We start from the raw sequence: 22,865 nt of genomic DNA, 5'->3' as shown, positions 1-22,865 counted from the left end.
TGAGAAGGCTTCAGAGTCTGGAGGTGTTTGGAGAGTAGAGTCCATTGGTTTCCTGTCAGGTTGACTGTTAGGTATGAAGGAAAAGAGAGGAGGCAAGGATGATGCCAAGGGTTTTAACCTGAGCTGAAGGTGGGAGGGAGTTGCCATCTGCTGGTGATAAAATCACCATCCAAGGGAGTCATGCCACTCTATGCCACATGCATGGTGTAAACCCCTAAGAAGCCAAAGGGAAAGTAAAGGTCAAGGAAGGCTTGGGGGGGGGGGGGATGGGGACGCATTTTAAATAGGTCTGGAAATTACTGTGGTATTAGATAGGTGACGGGGAAGAGGGTGTTCCACAGGGAGCGGAGGAGGGCAGAGGGATGGGGAGGGGCAGGGAGGCACTAGCGGCATTCTGAGGGGCACAAGTACATCAGCGGGCTAGAAGGGAGGGTCGTGTGACTGAGCAGTATGGGAAGGTAGGCAGGGGCGAACCTTGGAGGAAGTTCAGCCTCAAGGTAAGGCCATGATACATGATAAAGAAATTTAGTTTGAGAGAAGGATATTCACAAGGGATGACGTAACGACCCCCGGCAGATGTTTACCGTGGAGCCACTGCATGAGTTTGCCACAGACTGGGGGCTTCAACAACCCAAATGGATTTCCTCACAGTTCAGGACCCTAGAAGTCCAAGATCAAGCTTATGAGCAGGCCTGGCTTCTTCTGAGGACTCTCTCCTCAGCTTGTAGATGGCGTCTTCTTCCTGTGTCTCCAGTCTTCCTTCCCTGTGAGTCAGTGTCTTTATCTCCACTGCTTCTAAGGACACCAGTCACACTGGATTAGGACCCACCCTGATGTCCTCGTTTTATCTTAATCATCTCTCTCAGACCCACCTGGTCTCCAAATACAGTCACCTTCTGAGGCGTTGGGGGTTAAAACTTCAACATACGGATTCTGAGGGGACACGATTCAGCCCACAACACCTACTATGTTTATGTAATTGTGTTCGGCATTCTAGACACTGGAGAACCAACTGCCCTTCCCTGTCTTCCCTTTCCTTGGCTGGAAGCACATAACCAGGAGGCCAGGGCTGGTGGGACAGGCTGTGCCGAGTTCACTGATGCTCACGGCAATCACTCTCTCTTCATCACTGAAAGCCACTGTGTTTCGCAAGAGCCGGTACGAAGTTCATGGAGAGCCCAAATGAACCGACAAGTCATGTGTTTGGTGAGCAAAAAAAACCCCCAAAAAACAAAAAACAAGAGTGACCCTTTTGGGATTTTCAATCCTCTGCCTAACTCCCCAAAGCCACAGACCAACGTTCAAAAGGCAGGGGCCAGCAGAAACTGAGTCCTGCTCTCTTGATTACAAAAACCAACTAAATGGCTTTGTGCTTGGGTATTTTATATCTGTAATGTGAGTCCACATCGAGTGGGAGCACAAATAAAAATAAAAAATAGCCATTTTAGGAGGCAGATTCTGCTTACTCTGCAAGTTAATCCCCAGAGCTGCCATTTTCCTAGTAATCACAAAACCAGATTTCAGTTATATTTTTTTCTAAACACAATTGTCTTCATTTGAGCTTCTCAGAGAGAGTGTGCCCCTTCTGGGTTTTCACTCAACTTAGCAAGGGCAGCCAGCCGCATGCCCCTTACAGATGTGTACCCAATATTCCAGCATCACATTTACGAGGCTGAAGTGGCTCCAATGTATTCCAGGGTGCATTTCCTTAGCAGAAAAGTTCAGAAGCTGGCAACTCACATTTGTCCAAATTGATTCCACATCTGCCTTAAGTGAACCACTCTCTCTGATACAAGCATACTTGTTTGTTGTTGTTTTTTTTTTCTCCCCTCACAAGTCAGTGTATGTGATTAGAGGTTGAAAATAAAGGGGTTGTTTTAGAAAAGAAACAAAACAAATTAAAGGTCAGCCTGGTGTTCAGAATACTGCTGCCGGTTACTGTTCCTTCTTTGAAGGAAACTGAGTTAACTTCGCTAAGTTATAACACATTTCAACCCTAGCTCATTTGCTCACACTGCACAATCCTTTAGTGTGAAAATCTTGTTACAGTAAAAGTCTCAACCAACAGAAAAATCAGGAAACCTCATCTATCCAGAACCATGCAGAAACAAAAAGTGAATACCAAAAAAACCCTCGGGGCAGCCAAAATGTCACAAAGCCCTTGCAATTCATCCATACCAGAGCCTCCAAATCCACATTAAAAGCTTTTACTTTCATTTGATGCCAGATTCCAAAATTTTGGCTAACCGCTTTCCAATCTCACTGCGGCCTAGAAGCAACAAATCCGAGATGAAGCCGGACGCTGCTCCTTACAGCTGCGAGGCAGGGCAGAGATAAGAAACACAGAAAGCCAGAAAGCTCACAAGCACAGCAGGTACACGCCTGACCCGCCCCGGCAGCCCCTCAGGCACATCTGTACAGTAAGTCCAAGTCATAAAGAGAGGCTGAACTGTGTCGAACAGCCTTTATATAAGGTGGAAATGACATGTGACACACATTTCGGAAAAGTAATTAAAACATGAAATTGAGGGGCGCAGGGTAGGTAAGCACCGGACTCTTGTTTTCGACTCGGGTCACGATCTCAGGGTCATGAGACAGAGCCCCCATCAGGCTGCATGCTGAGTGTGGAGCCTGCTTAGGATTCTTCCTCTCCCTCCCTCTCCCTCTGCTCCTCCCTCTCTCTCTCTCTCTCTCTCTCTCAAAAACAAACAAAAAAACCCCAAAAAACAAAAAAACCCATAACTCTTTAAAATATAAAACTGAGATGCCCTAGTCAAAACTCTTTTGGTTGCATTTGACAAAAACCCAATTTAAAGTGGTGCAAAAAGGGAACTTACTAATAACAGTATTTATTAATTCAGACATATCCTTGCTTCAGACACAAATGGATCCAGGAGGTAGAAACAACAGCATCAGGACCTGGCTTCTATCTCCTGTTGTTTCCTCCTCCAATGGTGTTAGTCTCAGACCAGCTCCAACCCCATGGTGGCAAGATGGCTGCCAACACCTCTAAATCTGGTGAAAAAGACACCTTCCTCTAGTCTGACCACACAAGCCAACAGGCAAGATTAACTCCAGCTAGACCTGATGAGGCTGGTTTGGGTCACATGCCCAGCCCAGATCCAATCCCAGGGGCCAGGAGTCTGCCCAACCTTCTGATTGGCCAAACGTGGACGGCGAGCCTACGACTCCTGGAGTGCGGGGTAAAGTCAGCTTCACCCAGAGCAGGGAGATAGAACGGGTGGAATGAGCCAACGGGGAGTAGGGGTGGGGTGAAGTGTTCCCATGAGAGAGAGAGTGAGGTGCTGGGTAAAGGGAGCAGTTAACGTCTACCAGGGGAGGTAAAACCTGTTAACTGTCTAGGAGATCCAGCGTGCCTCTTCCTTGAGGCTCTGGGTGTAATACTTTTTACATTCACACATGATTGTGAACTAGGACTTTCGTATTTGGAAAAATGACCACAACGATATAAACTGATTGTGACTCTAGAGTTTTCAGTTACACCACTGAACTTCCTTTTGCACCATTTCAGTTTGGTTTTTCTGTCACTTGCAACCAAAAGGGTCTGGACAAAGCATCCCCCCCCCCTTTTTTTTTTTTGCATTTTATTTTAATTATGTATGGTCACACGGAGAACCCCAGGAAAAGGAGAGGGCCGCAGAGTGTTCCCCAACTGTCATGAGGAGTAGCGACCTCTTCTTTCTCCCCAGGGTGTTCAGAGGATCAGGGTTTGGGAAACACCACTTAGTGGAGGAGCGAAAGGCACCCTGCTGCTTCCCATCAGCTGGGAGAGCCTCAGGGAGGGTAAGCTAGCTGCCACTGCCCCGGAAGCCCTTCTCCAGGGAAGCTGGCAGCCAAGTTCCTGCCCCTCTTCAGGCGCATATTCGGTGGGATGCCCGGGCGGGCTCCCCAGGGGCTCCCCCACCATCTCACACACAGGCGTAGCCAGTGAGCTGTGCATTTCCCTACCGACAGGCAGAATCAACTGCAGAAGGCCTCAGGCACCAAGCAGGAGAGGTCTGTGAGTGAACTCCCCTGTCCACGGAGTCCCGCCAGGGGCTAAGACCAGGGTGTTCTCATCGGTTCTCTGCGTCAGAACAGAGAAGCCTCGGGCGGGCAACGAGCTCTCAGCTTGCTGAGCACATCGGACTTCCCCGCCTTGGACTGGTGTGGACCTGAGAACATCAGATTTACCCTCCAGCTCAGTGCTTTTCAACCTACCTGGGGCGAAGCTCAGCTTCTGTTTCTGAGTACCAATCCATCGCGGACCTGTAAAATACAGTAAGATGACTTTCATCAGAAATTTTTAAAAAGCAAAAAATACAAAATGCAAGCCCATTATTTTCAATCGGATTCAAAAGATAAAAACTCGTCTGTCACACTGCCATTAACCTAAGTGCTTATTCTTTGTATCTGAACTTAGCTCCCATGGACAGGGAACAGGGTTGCCCTGCTCCGACCACCAGGGTGATTAGCCCTGCTCTGGGGCGAGCACGCTGGCTTTGTTTTAACGTTTTCAGACCACTTCCTGCTTCTAATGCTTCATGTTTATCAATTAAGTAGAACTTACCAGCTTGACATTCCAGGTGTCCCCCACACATGGTCCGAATCTGCCATTCCCTTCATCTGGTCCTCCCTCATTCTTTCAACTGATCACTCAGTCCATCCAAACCCTAATGAGCGCCTGCTCTGGGCCAAGCCCAGGCCGGTGGCACACAGGGCAGGCAAAGCCCACGGTTCGGTTGTCTCCCCACACACACCTGCACCCAGGCCCAACCAGCTCTCAAAGACGGGCTTAGTTTTGCTGAGTCCACACCTGTCACTCACTGCCTGTCTGAATCCCAGGCGTTTTTCATAGCTCTGTTGGAATGTCAGCTGCCCAGCCAGTGATAACAGCTCTCATTAATCTGGCCTCTGCTGGCCCAGGAATTTGCTGGGCACTTTATATACTGAACAGCAGGGTTCTCTGCCAAGTTTCCTGATTCCACTTCTTATTCTTCTAAATCAGATTCAACTTCTTTTCCTTCTAGAGCCAATCTCTGCACCCTTTTTAAAAAAAACCTTAAGTATGACGTACATTTAGAAAAGAATGTGAATTTATACAGCTCAGGGAAGTAGCCAAAAACTCGATACACCTATGGAACCTGCACCCAGATAAAAAAAATCAAGCCTATCAGCACCGTGAAGACGGCCTGTACCACTTCCCGGTTACTAACCCTCCCCCTTCCCAAGAGCAGCCACCGTCCTGACTTCTAACTGTATGGCTTAATTTACCGTTTTTATTCATCTAAATGGAATCTAAAAGTACTATTGCAACTGGCTTCGTTTATTCAGCATTATTTGTGGGATTCATTGTAGCACTCATTCTAATTGCTGTATCGTATCCCATCATGTGAATATCTCACAGCTTATTTATCCATCGTACTGTGGATGGACATTTGGCTGCTGTGAACATTCTGGTACATGGCTATTGGTCAATCTACAAGAGCATTTCCGCTGCATCGGGAAGAGAACTACAGGGACACAGGGTTTGTGTATGTCCAGTGTCAGAAGACACTCTGAGCATCTTTAAAGGCACTTTTCATGTTCCAATCTTATGTGTGAATTCACTTCATTTCCCTTACTAGATTATACCTGGTTCTTAACTGAATAAATACTGTTGGTGCCCTGCCTCATTGTAACATGAGGGGTCTAACATGCGACACAACATAGAAAACTGGAGTAAGAAAACAAAGTCTGGGGGAAGAAAGGATAAAGTGAATGCAATGGCCCCAATCAACCCCACAAAGGCTTAGGTACTTTGTAAAAAGCTGGACCACAAACATGGCTGAGCTTCCTGTCGGCCAGTACAAAGAGGGAAGCAAGTTACACACATGAGACTCACAGGATAAACACTGCTGGGCGGTGAAGCCATTTCTGGTTCTGAGAAGTAAAACCTGTCAGCCCGAGCCTTCCTAAAGAGCGTATTGTTCGACATTGAAAATGAAGGATCCAACAACTTAATTTTAGTAATAGCAGTAAAAAATCCTGTCAGTATCTCCCTCCCCTGGTCATCTCCTTTAATGTGGACATGACGGAACACAGTTCACTACAAGCGACTGTTGGAACTGATGCAACCAGATACACAATTCTCAAGAGATCTGACTGAACCCAAGAAAAACAACTAGACTCAGAGTGTGGTCTAGGGACCTTCGGGGTCTCTGAGACCTTTTCGGGAGGTCTACATGATCAAAACTATTTTTATAATACCACTAAAGCTTTATTTATTTATTTTCTTTAGTTTCAGAGGTAGAATTCAGTGATTCATCAGTTGCATACAGCACCCAGTGCTCATTACATCCCGTGCCCTCCTTAATGCTCATCACCCAGTTACCCCATCCCCCCACCCACCTCCCCTCCAGCAACCGTTTGTTCCCTGTAGTTAAGAGTCTCTTATGGTTTGTCTCCCTGTTTTCATCTTGTTTTATTTCTCTCCTTCCCCTATGTTCATCTGTTTTCTTAAATTCCACACGAGTGAAATCATACGGTATTTGTGTTTCTCTGACTTATTTCACTTAGCGTAATACCTTTTATTTCCCTCCATGTTGTTGTAAGTGGCAAGATTTCATTCTTTTTGATGGCTGAGTAATATTCTAGTGTGTGTACACACACACACACACACACACACACACACGCACACACATCTTTATCCATTCATCTGTCGATGGACATCTGGGCTCTTTCCATATTTTAGCTATTGTGGACATTGCTGCTATAAACACTGGGGTGCATGTGCCCCTTTGAATCACTATGTTCCTATCCTTTGGATAAATACCTAGTAGTGCAGTTGCTGAGTCATAGTGGTTCTATTTTTAACTTTTTGAGGAAACTCCATACTGTTTTCCAGAGTGGCTGCACCAGTTTGCATTCCCACCAACAGTGTAGGAGGGTTCCCCTTGCCCTTTTTCTTTTTTAAAGATTTATTTATTCATTTGAGAGAGGTGGGGAGGGGCAGAGAGAGAGAGAGAATCCCCAACCAGACTCCCTGCTGAGCGCAGAGCCAGACACCAGGGTTCCATCCCAGGACCCTGAGATCATGACCTGAGCCGAAACCAAGAGCTGGTCGCTTAACCGACTGCACCACCCAAGCACCTCAGCTTTTTTGCCTTTTTTCCTCTCATCTTCTTATGAGTGTGCACAGAGGAATTTTCCAGAGGCCATGACATGTGATACAGCAACAGACTGAATGCAGAAACAAGATATTAGAATCCAGCTGTGAAGAGAATCTATTATGCCAGACATTAAAGAAATTTGCAAATTATTTTTGATCTTGGAAAACAAATTTTTCACACAAAAACATGTCATATTACTCTACATGGGTTTGTTATTGATCTTAAGTAAATCAATAAACATTTTAAAATTTTGTTTTAATTTCTAATATAGTACCTACAGGTAGAACCCACTTTGGGGTCCTCAAAAAATTTTAAGAGTGGTAAAGGGTCCTGAGATCAAAAGTTGGGGAACCACTGATCGAGAGAAAGATTTCGGAAAAGGATGTTGTTGGTCACTAGCCCAGAAGATAACCCACGAAAAATATTTTGTGATCAAATACATTTGAGAAATGGTAAGCCTCTCTTGGAAATCATCAAATTAGAAGCAAATAAGCCAAGTTTGCTTTAACTCTGTGTTTCCTAACTGTATCTGACCAAGATCCCCTCTTCGGAGGGCTTCCGTTATCATCCTGGAAGCACACCTGGGCACCTCATGGATGAACTCCAAGGCCTTCAGTCAGTCCCCAAGAGGAGCATCTCTTACAACCCGGCTTTTGTCAAGCGTGGGCAGCAGAGTCTGATGTCACACCTCTGAGAGCATGAAGACTGATCCTTTTATAAATATCAAGGCAGCTGAGCAGGACAGAGAGCTCCTTTATCTCTGCAAAGAGGTGTACCAAGGGCAGGGTCAAAGCCAGGACAAAGATCCCACTGAAGAGAGAAAACGGAGTCTGTTCCATCTGCCGAACGGGCAATCGAGGTCCCAGAGTTCTTGACGACATCTTCCAGAGCAGATGGTACATGCGCTTGCCCCCGTCATAAAGAAATCTCAATAAAGCGCCCACAGAAAGCCAGACTTTAAGTTACACAACTTCCTGGTGCCCCCTCCAAGGAAAATAGTGGCCAGATATACCCTGAATGAGTCAACTTCTTTTATTGGGTTACTAACCATAAGTCAATTAAATGTTAGGAAATGTCTACCAAAAAATGATGGCTTTGGTTCTGGAACCATCAGTCTGAGTTCTTTTTGACAGTAATTACATAACTGTGTCAGTTGTCTGTTAAGCAAATTCCCAGTTCACAATAATAAAATTATGTTATCAGGCAGCTCATCTAAAGAGAACCCATAGTAATGTGCAAGGCACTCTGGGAAATCTAAAAATGAAAAAGAGGTGTCTCTTCAAAAACATATAATCTAGTAAGGGGCCAGACAGAGCACCAGAGAAAGAAAGAAAGAATTTCCACACTCGTCTCTGCAGCAGCTGGTGAGGTAGCTGGTATTGCAACCAATAAATATCTGTCTCAACAAATCTGCTATTTACCTTTAAAATGTTTACTTGTACACAAACTGAGAAACACCACATAGTCGAGTATCTCATCAAATATAATCTAGTCAAATACTGCTTCTTAGTGTGACTTAATGAGTTTATATAGGATTTCAAAAAAACCTACACCATAGTGAATTAAAAATAGATCATTTTAATATACATATTTTCACTTCTGTTAATTCAACGCTGATTTCTATTATGCATGCATAGCCACTTGGTTGAACTTGCTTCCTATTTACTTATTTTCCAACATGCAGCAACCTTCGACAAGATGGCTAAGCTGAACTGGTTATTCTTAAAGAGTACAATGTACCCTGTCCTCAGAGTTTAATCAACTTTAATGTTTCCACAGAGCCCGATGAGGCTGCTCAGCACGCTGGCTTTTCACTGAAATTTCCTATTTGGAGGATGGCAAGACAGACTAGGATCTTCCCAAGTCTCCTGGCTGCATGCATTCACATCACAGCTTGGTTGGGAAAGCAGTAGGGACTGAATAATAAGTAGATCTCCTCCAAACACAGCTGGGTGAGAGAGCTTCATTTTTAGAAAGTAAAGCGAATCATGAAAACCTCCCTAATGGTGTGATTTGCTCCAGGGTTCTTTTGATACTTAAGAAGGGAAATATTAATCCTTGTGCACAGTACTCTTATTTTCAGCTTTATAGAGTTTTCTTCTCCAGCCATCCTTCTGTAGTGAGGCAATTTATTGTACTTGCAGCAGAATGGAAAGCACGAAGATGTCTTTCATAATCGAGGTGGTGATAGCCTTCTCATTTCCTGCCAAATGGATCAGACCACACTTTTAACCCTATAGAAAGAAACATGAATCAAAACAGGATTCGCTTTTAAACTTCCTACCACTTCCCTCAACTGCAAACAAGCAAAATGCCATCAGAATTGAGTTGTGCAATTTCCATGTAGTTCGAGACAGTGCGGGCAAGCTGCCGGAAGCCTGGGATGCCGCGGCTGGGCAGCCATGGCCACCATGAGAGACTTAAATGGCTCAGAAATTGCCCCACAACAGGAAGCTATGTATCTGGCCTAGTCAAAACATAAATAAAAAAGTAAATAAATTAAAAATTAAAAAAAGAATGGTGCCACAGATTACAAGAGTTTTGGTTAAAAAACTGGAAACCTCTCCTTCTCACCCAACTGAGATCATCTAAAAGTAACTAACCATTCAGCCACAAAGGGAACTTTTGAGCTTCTGTAATAAAGCAGAATCCCGCATCAATTAAAATAGCTCGCAAGTAAACAGACTTCTTCCAGAGAGGGCAGGGTTTAAATAGGTGCTTGGTAAATCGGTCTGCAGAACAGCTATTCACCCTTGATACTCAATCGCACACTTGTTACATTTTTATGCCCATTTATCAAATGCGCAAGAGGAACGTGCAAACTTGCCCAAAATATTCTGGGGTGAAATGTTAAAATGAAGTCTTGGGGTGGCTCCTATGAAATGGCAACTTCTGAACGATGAATGGCATAATCACCAGCTAGCCTCCGCACTCAAAAGATTTCCTCCACTACAGGGCAAGCACGCGCACCCCACACAACAGCACGAATGGCAATTCTGTTTTGAATTTTAAGTTTACCTGGTGGCTGCACATCTTCTTGAATAATACCAGCTCTATTTACGGCTTGCTCCTTCTCTGAAAAACACAACAGAAAAATTGCTCTTTACAAAGGTGGGGGGTGGACCATGGTGGAAGAAATCTTTCTATTTATGTGGGCCAATGACATGGGACAATTCAGAAACAATATATACAGGACGCCAATACTCAAAGCTTTTAGGTTATGGAAGTTAGATCCTACAGAGCAGAAAGATTGGGCATTTTCAATAAAAGCAAAGAAAGCCGTACTTCAAAAGAAAAGCTCCCGACTCACATCTTTTCTCAGTGATCTCAGCATTTTGGAAAGGCAACAAAACAACAGAAAAAGAACAATTTTGAAAGAGCTGGTGGGCGTGATATATTATGAGGGGAAGGCTGCTGAATTGAAGGAACAAGTACAATTAACAAGAAAACGATGTAGTTTCTATGTCTCAAATGTGCTCCGCTGAAGGACTAGACCCAGAGCTAAATATGCTATGTTTTTGATAGGAAATAGAGCAGAAAATTAATCTTTGGGTGGGTGGCTTTGGTTTGGATAATTGAAGCTTCCCTAATTGATTGCAGGTGCTGTGCCAATTAGTAAGCACGTTCCAGCTACAGCAGCTCAGCCCATCTCTTTGGAGATGTCCAACAGGCAAGGGCCAAGAGAAATTGGGCATTTTATGCCTGTGGGCTTCAAGTGTTCTGACACATCTTTCTAAGTGGTTTAGAGTAAGCCCAAGGTCTGCGAAAACAAAGACTTATTATTTTAAGTATCTTGACAAACAAATGGCGGCTTTTCAGGGGAAAGACTTGGAGCCAAAGGATGTTTACTACTAAATTATAGTAATTAAATGTTGTAATCAGACCTTTGTCTTAATCAGGCTGACAGTGTTTCTTGAAATCCACATTTAGCTCTTATTTAATATTAGACCGTTTCCTTTATTCTGGCTTCTGGATTCTCACAAAGTTACAAGAAGCATAAAGGTACAAGAAACAGGGATTTGCCAAATCGAATATTCATTGAACTTGCTTCTCCCGTGATGTGACAGAAAGTCAATCCTAAGTGACCTACCTGATAGTTTTATCAATGCTAAGTTTTGCTTTGGCAAATAAAACAATGGGCAATAGGGACTATGTGAATCTTGGCATCTAATTCTAAGACAGACAGACGGAAGACGCAGCATAAAGAAGCCCATTACAGACAACGGCCTGATGGCTTCCCCTCCTCTCTGAAAAGTAGTAGCAGGCAAGCAATAACCAAGACCCTCGGGACCAAGATACGCCAAAAGGCTTCTGCCATCTAGAGTGGATAATGGAGTTCTCGGGTGTCGGATTTTCTAAAATAACGCCAGCACAAAAGGTGATCTCATTTCCTAAGACATTAAACTCCTGTAGGATTGAGCCCTACCATACTGTCAACATGTAAGGTCTCAAAGGACGGACGTGTCTCAAATATGCTCTTAGAAAATGCCAACCAGGAATAAGGCTGCAGTACCATCCATGGTGCCAGGAACAAAAATAGATATGATTTCCCATGCCTAGAAGGTCCGTTTGCCAGTATTACGGAAGAGGTGAGGGTTTTTTTATTTTTAAAGATTTTATTTATTTATTTTAGAGAGAGGGAGCACGCACACACACAGGCGGGGTGAGAAGCAGCGGGAGAATCTCAAGCAGACTCCGCACTGAGCGTGGAGCCCAACGTGGGGCTCCATCCCACCACCCTGAGACCATGACCTGAGCCGAAATCAAGAGTCAGATGCTTAACCAACTGAGCCACCCAGGCGCCCCTGGAAGAGGTGAGTTTTTAAAAAGTAATCAATTGCCAGAAAGCCTTCTAGCCATAGATTTAAGAAAATCAGACAGCTTGGTGTATTGAACACATTCCCCAAGAGGCAGCGGGTACTGCGAAGACGCTGGCAGACTGCCAAGCACCAAAGGAAGTTGACTTTTGATAGCAAGGACAGAATGTCTAATTGTATCCTAACCTCTTACAATGCAATAGAGAACCAAGTGAAGAGAAAGGAATCCCTGTCTTCACACTTTCTTGCTAATTGCTAATGAGGTTCGAGAAAGGCTAAGGATTTATTTAAAATAGACCATAATCTCTTTATAATCCTTGTCCTCATGCGACCACCTCATTTTTTTTTTTTTTTTTTTTGGCTTGGACAAGCAATTTAAACCAATTTGCTGAACTAGTTCCTATCAAGTGATAACTGGTATTAGCATCCTATCTACATCCCCTGGTTCTTTAATCCATTAATGTTTTATAAGTACTGTAAAGCCAAAGCAGTCTTATATAAATTCATGATATGACACAAAGGCACTTTAAAATTTGTGAATGCAGAATATGCCCAAAGGAAAACAAACCGGTCCCTCAGGATTTAGCAGTATGTCTTGCTGAAGTTGACAGTAAGTTTCTATTTTGCTCTCATTAGAGAAACAGCAAGTGTCTATAAACCTCAGGAAAAGGACAACGCTGAAGTCAGAGGTTTAACTATGTGAACAAGTCAGGATAAGCTAATTACTGCCTTTTCAGTAGTGAGCATGTTTCTATCAGGAGTGAAATGATTAAGATGCAAACATGCAATACTGGGCCTGGAGCTTCGTGATGCCGGTTAGAAAAGTCCCCATCCCAGTGTCTCAGCAAGTCCGACTCTGCCCCCTGGTGCTAAGGCAGTGGTGTGATTTGTAGTTTTAATTGAGGATCATTATCTCGTCAAAGGGCCAAAGTGTTATTATTAGAACTGGTAATGCATGTGGGCGGGCTGATTCTCCGACTGTAGTGACAGAATCCACCTAATAATTTGTAAGTCTCTGAAAATGAAAACATATCTTTATACTAAATGTCCATGCTGTCCAACAGCTCTACTGTGTGACTTGTTACTCGGACACCCACGACCACGCAGCAAAGAAGACAGTGCTCCCCAGCGCCCACTGACAGCAGACTGCCTGAGCGTGCTCGAGTGGGGGGCCAGCAGCTAGAAACCGAAAAGCAGGTGCCGAAGCTCAGGACCCCAGCGCCCTGCCCAGTGAGATGGCCTCAGGACCCCTCCCTGCCATCTCTTCTTGGCAACAGTTAAAAATACAAGCAACTCGGAACCTGAAGTAATTGGACAAATGGCAACATGTGATGGACTGTATATGAGATAATAGCATTGTGTCAATATTACATTTCCTGGCCTGGATAACTGCATTTTGGTTATGTAAAAGAATGCCCTTGTTCCTAGGAAATCCATGCTGAAGTGTTTGGGAAGGCAAGCTCACAGTGTCCTGAACTTGCTCTCAAATGGTTCAACAGAACAATAGAAACAATTATACGTATATGTAATTATATATGTATATGTGTACGTATGTATGTGTGCAACACATGGGGGGAAGCAAATGCGGCAAAACGTTCTCCGGTAAATCTAGGAGACAAATAAATGGGGATTTATCATACTATTCTTAGGTCTTTTCTGTTGGTTGGGATTATTTTTTTAATAACTGAAATACACAACTGCAAAACAAGTTTTTAGGAAGCCCTTATACTTCCTGGTGACTGCTCCGTGATGATTACTTCAAAGTACCTTTTTTTAAACAGCAAATAAAAAAATTAAGAACTACTTTTTCAGTGTTCCCATTCTGCGGCTGTTGCCTAGCCACGTACTCCGTCTGTCTGTGGGGTCATCCAGGACGGGATGTGCCCTGGTGCCCCACCGAGCCAGCGGCAGATGGGACCACCCGGCCGTGGCGGCAAGTGTGAACCAGTGGCTGAGGGGGACCAAAGGGCCACTGGAGGCACCGACTCCTCCCAACACTAGAAACACTTTTGCTTCCTCATCAGAGAGTCTGGCTGAACCCAGGGAGCTCCGTAATGCCGGACAGAAAGTAAGACTTTAGTCTTTCCCTGTGCTGCACCGGACTCTCCAGTGAAAGAAATAAAAAGCATATTCTAGCCCCTGGCACGGGACAGGGAGAATGCCCTTCCGAGGTAAGAAGTATTCCTGGGTCAAGCGATTTCTCACAACCCTGTTCCGACTCCGTACAGCAGACTTCCGGGGGGGGGGGGGCAGAAAGTGCAGCAATAAGAGAAGGCGACCATGTGGGAGGGGGACTGAGCTCTCCTCACAGCAATCCCACAATCCTGCGGTCTTTCCCTTCACTAGTAAACACTCTTTGCTGTCTTAAAGGCACGTGAAACAGGGCATCAATAGCAGACAAGGTCGGGGAGTTAGGGTCTCATGTCCACCCAGCCATTAATGTGCTCAGTGACTCTGGACAAGTCACCTAAGTGAGGGGACTGAAGGAGCATGGGTTTTCTGGCAAAACTCTTAGGATTTTATGCTTCTGCATGTCTAATTATAGTTAAAAATGAACAGGATCCCCGAAAATGATCCTATTCTGTCTCATCTCACAGGCTGGTATAAAACACAGGTTTTTTTAAAAGGCCATATTCAGGATCACGGTCTAGTTCTAGGACACAAAGCCAGACTAGGCTCTGAGCTACAGCAGCTGTACTCTCCCTGAAACGTGGGCTCGTCCAACAAACCACGCGGTACCAGCAGGATGAAAGCTAAAAAGCATCATCTGGGATTCCCTCCAGGAGCACAACAGAACCGTCCCCACACTTCCGGTTTGGGCTCGCTGACCACCAACGCCAACGCCGTCTCCCCAGGGCTCATCTCGGGACTGAAGTGTCACATGGAGAACCGACCTTGTCATCCCTGTAACGCTTAGGAAAGTCTGGCTGAGTTAGTGGAAGAGCTGAAGATCACACTGAATGTCAACATGAAATCCAAGAAGGCAGTCTTGTCAGAGCGGCTTGCCTGCTTTCAAGGTATGGGAGAGCTCCTTGATTTTATTTTATCTAAGCAGCCTTCCCTTTCTCGCCTGCTGCCTCGAGGCTGATTCCGGCAGAGATCCTGTAACAGAGCTGTCCCCACACTCCCCGTGCCCGGGCTGGCCAGCATTAGTCAGGCTGGCCCCGCTGCAGGGCCGGCACCGGCCTGACACGCAGGCCCGACATGGGAACGTGGGCTCCCCCCTGGCCAGCCACTGGCCCTTCTTAAGGACTGGATGTCTGGCCTACCTTGCCCTGCACTTCCAAGAACTGTGGCCTTCTCCTCGGTCTGCCCAGAGTCCTGGGGAATACTAATGTCTGAAGGATGGTCGGGAGACGAAGACCCGAGAGAGGCTGAGAAGGAGTGGCTGAAAGGCAGGAGCAAAAGAGCAAAGGCAAGACGACTGGCAGCGGGGGTGGTCACAGAAGCTCAGGGAAGACAGTGTTTCTAGAAGAGAGAGTCTGGCCGGGGGCTGTGCCTCTCACTCACAGATGACTCACTTCCTGTGTTACAATGAGAACGGAAGTCATCACCTGGAAGTGCCCACAACTCCCCAACATCGGACCTATATTTAGCTGCATCCCTACCTGCCCTTCCTCCTGAGCCGGTGGAAGAGGTGTCCTGCCTTTTGTCCAAGGCCTTCCTGCATATGATCTCAAGATCCCCTACCACCTGTCACTCTATGGATTATCTTCCTCTTTGTCCAGAGACTTCCTGGCTGTCCCATCTCTCCCTAAAACAAAACTCTCCCTAGACCCTCTGACCTGCTGCAAATATACTCTATCACTCTCCTCTCTACACAAATACCTTTAAGGAGCCAATTCAGTGGAGCAGCCTGTTCTCTGCCCACGACCAAACTACTAAAAGCATTCTCAACAAGATAACTCTGACCTTCACCTTCTTTTTCATAAATCTACTGAATATTTTCACTTATCTGTCTCCAAGAAGCCCAACCCTGCTGACCATCCCCCTTTTCTTTTTTTTAAAGATTTTTATTTATTTATTTGAGAGAGAGAGAATGAAGAGAAAGAGAGCATGAGGCGGGGAGGGTGAGAGGGAGAAGCAGACTCCCCACCGAGCAGAGAGCCGGATGCAGGACTCGATCCTGGGACTCCAGGATCATGACCTGAGCCGAATGCAGTTGCTTAACCAACTGAGCCACCCAGGCGCCCACCATACCCCTTTTCATCAAGAGTTGTTTTCATGGGACTTGAGACTGCAGCCTCTTCTGGTTTTGACCCTCTTGCTCTGGCCGCTTCTTCTCCGTCTCCTTTGACGGCTCCCTTTCTTCTGACCGCTTGCTCTTCCAATACTGTGTTCACCAGTGTCCTGTCTTAGGCCAGCTTGTCTCTTGCAGTTTCCCAGTGCTGCCTGGGAGCCCTTTCCTTTGATGACTCTGCCTCCCATCCCATACTGATCCAGCGCCCCATCCCTAGCTCTAGCTCAGGCCCAGGACCTCAGCTCCAGACGAGCACACCCCGCTGCCTGTAAGCAATCTCCACAAGCACATCCAGATACCTAAAACACAATACATCCAAAATTGAACTAGCTCATCCTCCTCATTCCCAAAACCAATTCCTTCTTGTGTTTCTTAGTTAATGACCAGCGCCACCATCTCTTCTGCTGCCGGAGCCCGGAAATTGTCATTCTCCTTCGTCTCCTCCCTCACCCTGTAGAGTTTACTTCTTAAATACAGCTCCCCAATTCAGTACTTCTCCCCAGTCCTATAACCACCACTGGTTCGGGCCACAGTCACCTCTCCCTACTCTCCTGTGACCGCAGCAAGTACAGCCTTCCTCTATCTGGAAATCTTGTTGACCCCGCGTGAGAGCGAATCCGGTCACCTCATTCTCCCGATTAAAATACTTCCATGAGCCTCCACGGGTTAGACACTGGGGACAGCAGAGGACTGTGGAAGTATTTCAGTCAAGCAAGCAAGATGATAAATTCAAAGAACAAATGGCATGACAACAGACTTTCCAACAGCCACGGGGAAAACCAGAGTTCTAGACATTTTCTGACAAACAAGGATGACTTTTGCCAGTGACAAACGCTCATGAAAGAAATATTGTCAGATGCACCTCAGAATGAAGAAAACGGACAGTAGAAAGGAGTGAGATGTAGGGCTCAGTGAGTAAAGACTGTGGGCAAAGAGAAACAATCAGTGACTGCACAAAACCTTGCCGGTACTAGGTGACTGGGGAGGAATAAACATACGGCGGGGTGTGTGGTACAAGGACCAAGGCAGTCTCCTCAGGTCTTTGTATATTTTCCAGGAGGATAAAGATACTAACTTTTGGGCGCCCAGGTGGCTCAGTCGTTAAGCGTCTGCCTTCAGCTCAGGTCATGATCCCAGGGTCCTGGGATCGAGTCCCACATCCGGCTCCCTGCTTGGCAGGAAGCCTGCTTCTCCCTCTCCACTCCCCCTGCTTGTGTTCCTGCTCTCGCTCTCTCTCTGTCAAATAAATAAAATCTTTAAAAAAACAAAAAAAAGATACTAACTTTAAACTGTAATCACGAAAGAGTAAAAACAGAATGTAAAACTTTCAAAAGAAGAGAGGAGAAAAAGAAAGAAAGCTTGAAGTTGCAGAAAAGGAGAAAAAAAGGAGTTATAGAAATAGAAGAATAAATAGAAAACACAAAGTAAGATGGGGCAAATAAATATAAATGTATCAGTAAACATACATGAAAATGAGCTCAATCCAACAGTTAAATGATCAGATTGGATTACAAAATCCAGTGTAGGCTGGTTATGAGATTTAAAGACAGATGCCAAGGGGCACCTGGGTGGCTCAGTCTAAGCATCTGACTCTTGATTTTGACTCAGGTCATGATCTCAGGGTTGTGAGATCGAGCCCTGGGTCAGGCCCCCACTCTGCGGGGAGTCTGCTTGTCTCCTTCTCCCTCTGTCCTTCCCCAACTTTCTCTCTCTCAATTAAATAAATCTTTAAATAAATAAATAAATAAATAAATAAATAATAAATAAAGGCGCCAAATATAAGAGGATAGATATACCAGGAAAATACTAACCAAAACAATGCTGGGAACTCTAATACTGATAAAGTAGAGCTAGGGAGGAATAGTAGGGATAAAGAGGACCCTTCATACAATGATAACGGGAAAAAAAATCTCCAGAATATTCTCTATTGTGTGCACCTAATAATATGGCCTAAAGATACCTAAGTAACAGAATTAAGAAGCTTGGTCTGGAATCGATACACATAGAACTCTGTACCCAATGATGACATATACTCACTTCAAGCACAGAAGGAACATTTCCAAAATTGACCTGTACTAAGCCACAAAGCAAATCTTGACCAATATCAAAGAATCAAAATCATATAGTCTTCGTTCTTTAACCACAAATGCAAATAAGCTAGAAATCAGCAACAAAAGAACAACCAGAAAGACCACTGTGGCCACTGGGTAGAGAATGAGTAATAGCTGGGGCCTGGTGGAAGCAGGGAGACCAGCTCAGAGTCCAAGGAGCGGGTGAGGGAAGTGGGTTGGATGACGGTGGGGACATTGAGATGGACAGAATGCTCTTACCATCTTGTGCGGTTACGTACACCCAGCACCTAGCGCAGTACCAGGTACACAGCCATCGCTAAAACCCGGGTTATAAAACATGCAAAAGCAGCTCAATAAATACTAGTTCAAGTGCTGAAATGAACTGCAGCTCCATCCTCCCAATAGACAGGCCAGGTTTCCATGGCTCAATCACCAATACCTCACCTGCCCGGACCCCAGTTTACTGCCAGGTCAGCCAGCCCTGCTTAAATCTCTTTGTCTCACACCCCTGTCCTATGGCTCCTTATCTTTTAAACATTTTTATGGGATGCCTAATATAAAACTATACTGTTTCCACACCTGTTATCTCATTTAATACATCCTAAAACCTATAAATTGAGTCCTGCAAACTCCACTGCTATAGATGAAGAAACAGGCTGGGCTCTAGGAGGTTAAGTGACTCACCTTAAGATCCTTATCTAGTAGGGATTTAGACCCTCACCTGCCCTGCTCCCCCATCACAGCCCCTCAGAGACAGTATGGTGCCGTGGTGTAGTGACTGAGGGCACTGGTTCAAATCCCAGATCTGACTCACTGCCTGTGGGTCCTTGGATAAGTCATTTAACTGTTCCATACCTCAGTCTGTCTACACATAAAATGGGGGTGATGATCACACAGCAGCTACAACAAATGGTTATGAAAACTACATGGGTTGTTATATATGAAGTGCTTGGGATACATGGCACAAGTCCGCACTTTCATCATCTGATCTAGATGAGCATGTCTCAACCTCGGCACCATGCATAGCCTGGGCCGGATAATTCTTTGTCATAGGGGGCTGTCCTGTGCACTGCGGGCTTAGAAGCATCCCTGGCCTCTATCCACTAGGTGCCGGTACCACCCTCACACCACCCCACTCCACCCCCAGCTGTGACAAGCAAAAATGTCTCCAGATAGAACCAAATGTCCCCTGGGGGACAAAATCATCCCCACTGGAGAGACACTGCTCTAGTCTTCATACTGGAAACTTTTCCAGCAGCATCCAAAGCAGAGAGCCCTGTCCCAAGTTCAATTCTAGACGCCCTAATAAGACAGCCTGGGGCACGGATCCAGTCAGGATGATGGAACCAGATTGTGCAGGGCTTCACACCATCCTCTGTTTACCCCGACTCGTGGCGCATGGACATAGGCTGGAAGGCAGAATGCACAGAGGCCATTTTAATCCTGGATGATGAAAGAAGCTACCAGGAAATGTGAGCGTGTACTTAAAACGCTCTGCCTCCAGAAACCAAATGTTGTAGCATTTGTCACGGGCAGAGCATTTACACAGAGCTTTTGCCTTCAAATCGCCAAGCTTTCAGCCTCTGCTAATATTCTCCAGGGGGCAGGGTTGGCCCTCTTCCATCTTCAAGATGATTCAGGTTTCCTGGAGAACAAAATGAGCCTCTAATGCCTAATATTTTCTCTCTGACAGATGGTTTCAGATGTATCAAAGTGCTAATCCTTGCTGAGGTATAGGTCTCAAGGAAGGAGAGTCTGGCTTTTAGAGTGACAGAACTTGAGTGATTAAGGAGGAAAATTACTCCCAGGATATTCACCACTGTCATGTGAGCAACCCGCTTAAAATAAAGGAAGACAGCAGAATCTGAAAAAAAGATCTGAGGAAAAACTCAAAAACCCAGGTTAACAGTTCAGGTTTGACACATTTCCGCTCAAAGCTGTCTCTGGGAGTGGAAATGAAGTGCAATAAAACACCTTCAGGCTCAGGATGATTAGGGCTCCATCTGCCTCCCTCCAATATCACCATTCCCAGCTTCCACGTGTGGGAGAAGCCCTGCAGACACAGGCCAGGGTTGGAGTATCTGCCTTGCAACTTACTAGCTGTGTGACCTTGGGCCTGTTACACAATCTGAGCCTCAGTTTTCCCGCCCGTGAAACGCACATTTAATACCTTCCTCAAAGCGAGATCCAATGTATGCCTGACACAGTAAGCGTTCCGCGAATGCTACCTGTGAGCATGACCTAGTGTTTAGTGTCAACCTACTATGTGCCAACTGCTTTCGTTACCACCTGTGAGTCTCAATGAAGACTAAACGGTCTTATTTTACCGATTACAAATAGCTATTTATGGATGAGGATGCTGAGTACGAGAGATTGAGTCACACTTGTCCAAGGTCACAAAGCCGCACACATCAGGATTCGAACCCGGGCCTGCCTGACTCCCGAGCCAAGCTCTTTCCACGGCCCCACGAGCAGGTGCGGGGCGGAGGGGAGGGGGGTGTTACTGAGACCAGGCCACCGCGCGGGGTCACAGGTCACTCACGGTACTCGTCCAGCCGCATTAGGGGCCGGAAGTAGATAGGGTAGAAGGCGGCGCCGATCAAGGAGATGAAGCCGCCGAAGATGAGCACGGTGCGCAGGTTCCGGGACATGGCGCCGGGCACGGGGCTGCCCTGACCCGCTGAGAGGCCCGCACGCGGCGACTCCCCGTTCGCGCCGCCGGGCCGTGACCCCGCTCGGAAGAGGCGGAGCGGCTTTCGCTTCCGGGCCTTGGAGGCGGGGCTAGGCGGCGGGGCGGGGCGAGATAGGGCAGGGGAGGGGTCAGGGGCGGAGCTATGTGGTGGGTGGAGCCGGCAGGGGCGGGGCCTCGGTGTCGCGCCGCGCTTCCCCAGCGCCCTCTCCCTGGGGGTTGCGCCTGCCCCGCGCCGGCGGCGTGGTGAAGGGAGTTCTTGCTTCGCTGGGTTCTGCGGGCCCTCTTCTGGCTCCTGCCCTGCCCGCAGCCCGGTTCCCACTCAGTGCAGCATTCACCTGACCTCTTTTATCACCCCCCTCCTTTATCAGCCACGCTTTCTCATTCTCCTCACCCCTTATTTGATTTTAGTGACTTTCTACCTCGAGCTGCGTTGCTCTCTGTGACTCGCTGATTTAATCCTCATAATATCAGTTGGCCCGTTTTACAGGTCAGGGAACCCCGGCTTGGCCGCGCGGCTTTGGACAAGTCATTGGGTCTCCTTGAGGGCTGTTGGAAGGGATGAGAGGCAAAAGGGCAACTCGCCTGCCCCAGGATGGCCTGCAGGGGGCTTCTAACCCGAGCCACGGGGACTTCTGGACCAAGACTAGCGGGGGAGCAGTGATGTTTCAACGTCCAAGCTACCAGTAGATTTGTTCTGACTCCGTTTTTCTATCCCCCTTCTCTCTCTCCGTTCCCTTTGCTGAATGCCTGGGTTACGAATGAGGATGGGGGATAAAAAGAGTCAGTGCAAGGCAGAGAGCCAGCGGCCAGTCCCACTGATGGGACCTTGGGGCTTTGCCTTACTGCCTGGGGTGAGGGCCACTGAGGATAGACATCCTCTTCCCCTTCCTATGATCCTCATTCTCCATCCTTCCGGATGCGCTGTGGGGGCATATGAGCTACCCAGAGGTATTGAGCAGGTGAGATTAAGGTTCCTTGGGCCTTCACTCAGTCCTTTATAAATAAGGATGCTACCAGCAGCTGGGGGCTGGGGAGCAAGAGGATATTCATCCTGACCCCAGCAGTATTATTTAGTCTGGAAAAAATCTACGATCTTTCAGAAACGGTGTGGAGAGCACAGGTTTCCTCTCCCTCTGTAGTTTTGAAGTTGAGTCAAGCTACTTTCTACCTCAATGGTTCCAGAAGCATATAAATCAGGTGTTCAATCAGTCAGCAGATTTATGGACTATCTGCCATGCCCCAAACACCAGGCAAAGTGCGACGAGGGACACCAAGATGAGTAAGACATGACCCTTGCTCTCTGGGATCCTGCCACGTGGATGAAGAGACAGGACATCTACATAAAAATAACTAATGACCCAGCGCAGCTTGTTGCCAATGAGTGATAGGGTCCTGCGGGCTGCAGAAGTTCGGTGGAGAAAGACAGATGGCTGTAGGGTGAGGCAGGGCTCCTCGGAGGCTTGCAGGATCTTGTTAGGGTGAGAACAGAGGACTTCCCGGCAGAGAGGGGAGCTGTGAAGCATGCTTTCTGTCACATGGTATAAAACCCCAGGTGTGGTGCCTGTTTGTCATTTTAGCAACTCAGTGTCCACTTATCTTTCTGTTAATAGCCCCAGAATATCCACTCCTCTCCCATTCTCAATCCATGAGATAAACTGGGCTTCTCCTCTGCGCGCCGCCCCCCTCCCCACAATGATTTTTTTTCCAGCTCTGAGAGTTAAGCGTATAACCAAGACTGACCAAGCTCCCACACCACAGGGATTGACTGGGACTGATCATCCAACGTAGCTGCATCCTCCTGGCTACATGAGCCACGTTGAGCCAATCATAGTCTCTCCCAGCTGCTGGAAATCTGGGTGTGAACTTGAGGGGATTAGATGCTCGAGCCACTGG

At 46.6% G+C, this 22,865-nt stretch overlaps 1 protein-coding gene across 1 annotated transcript; it reads right to left on the bottom strand.

The window, feature by feature from the left end:
• Window positions 1–8,709: 8,709 nt before the first annotated feature.
• On the bottom strand, window positions 8,710–21,043 carry SMIM20 (small integral membrane protein 20). Its single transcript, XM_032400125.1, has 3 exons — window positions 20,823–21,043; window positions 10,170–10,226; window positions 8,710–9,385 (listed from the first exon to the last, which is right to left on the bottom strand). The coding sequence occupies exons 1-3, from the start codon at window positions 20,929–20,931 to the stop codon at window positions 9,348–9,350; spliced, it is 204 nt and encodes a 67-aa protein (XP_032256016.1). The 5' UTR covers window positions 20,932–21,043; the 3' UTR covers window positions 8,710–9,347.
• Between the last annotated feature and the right edge of the window lie 1,822 nt (window positions 21,044–22,865).

Source organism: Phoca vitulina, unplaced genomic scaffold, assembly GCF_004348235.1.
Source record: "Phoca vitulina isolate PV1807 unplaced genomic scaffold, GSC_HSeal_1.0 scaffold3, whole genome shotgun sequence".
Lineage (NCBI taxonomy): Eukaryota > Metazoa > Chordata > Mammalia > Carnivora > Phocidae > Phoca > Phoca vitulina.
This window is presented reverse-complemented; position numbering and strand designations above follow the sequence as displayed.

Bases quoted from the DNA above. Each gene is read 5' to 3' on its own strand.
- SMIM20 (XM_032400125.1), bottom strand. From the start codon at position 20,931: ATGTCCCGGAACCTGCGCACCGTGCTCATCTTCGGCGGCTTCATCTCC. The intron at 10,227-20,822 runs GTGAGTGACCTG...TGTGTTTTTCAG, and splicing joins AATGCGGCTGGACGAGTACC to AGAAGGAGCAAGCCGTAAAT. The intron at 9,386-10,169 runs GTAAACTTAAAA...TTCTTTCTATAG, and splicing joins AGAAGATGTGCAGCCACCAG to GGTTAAAAGTGTGGTCTGAT.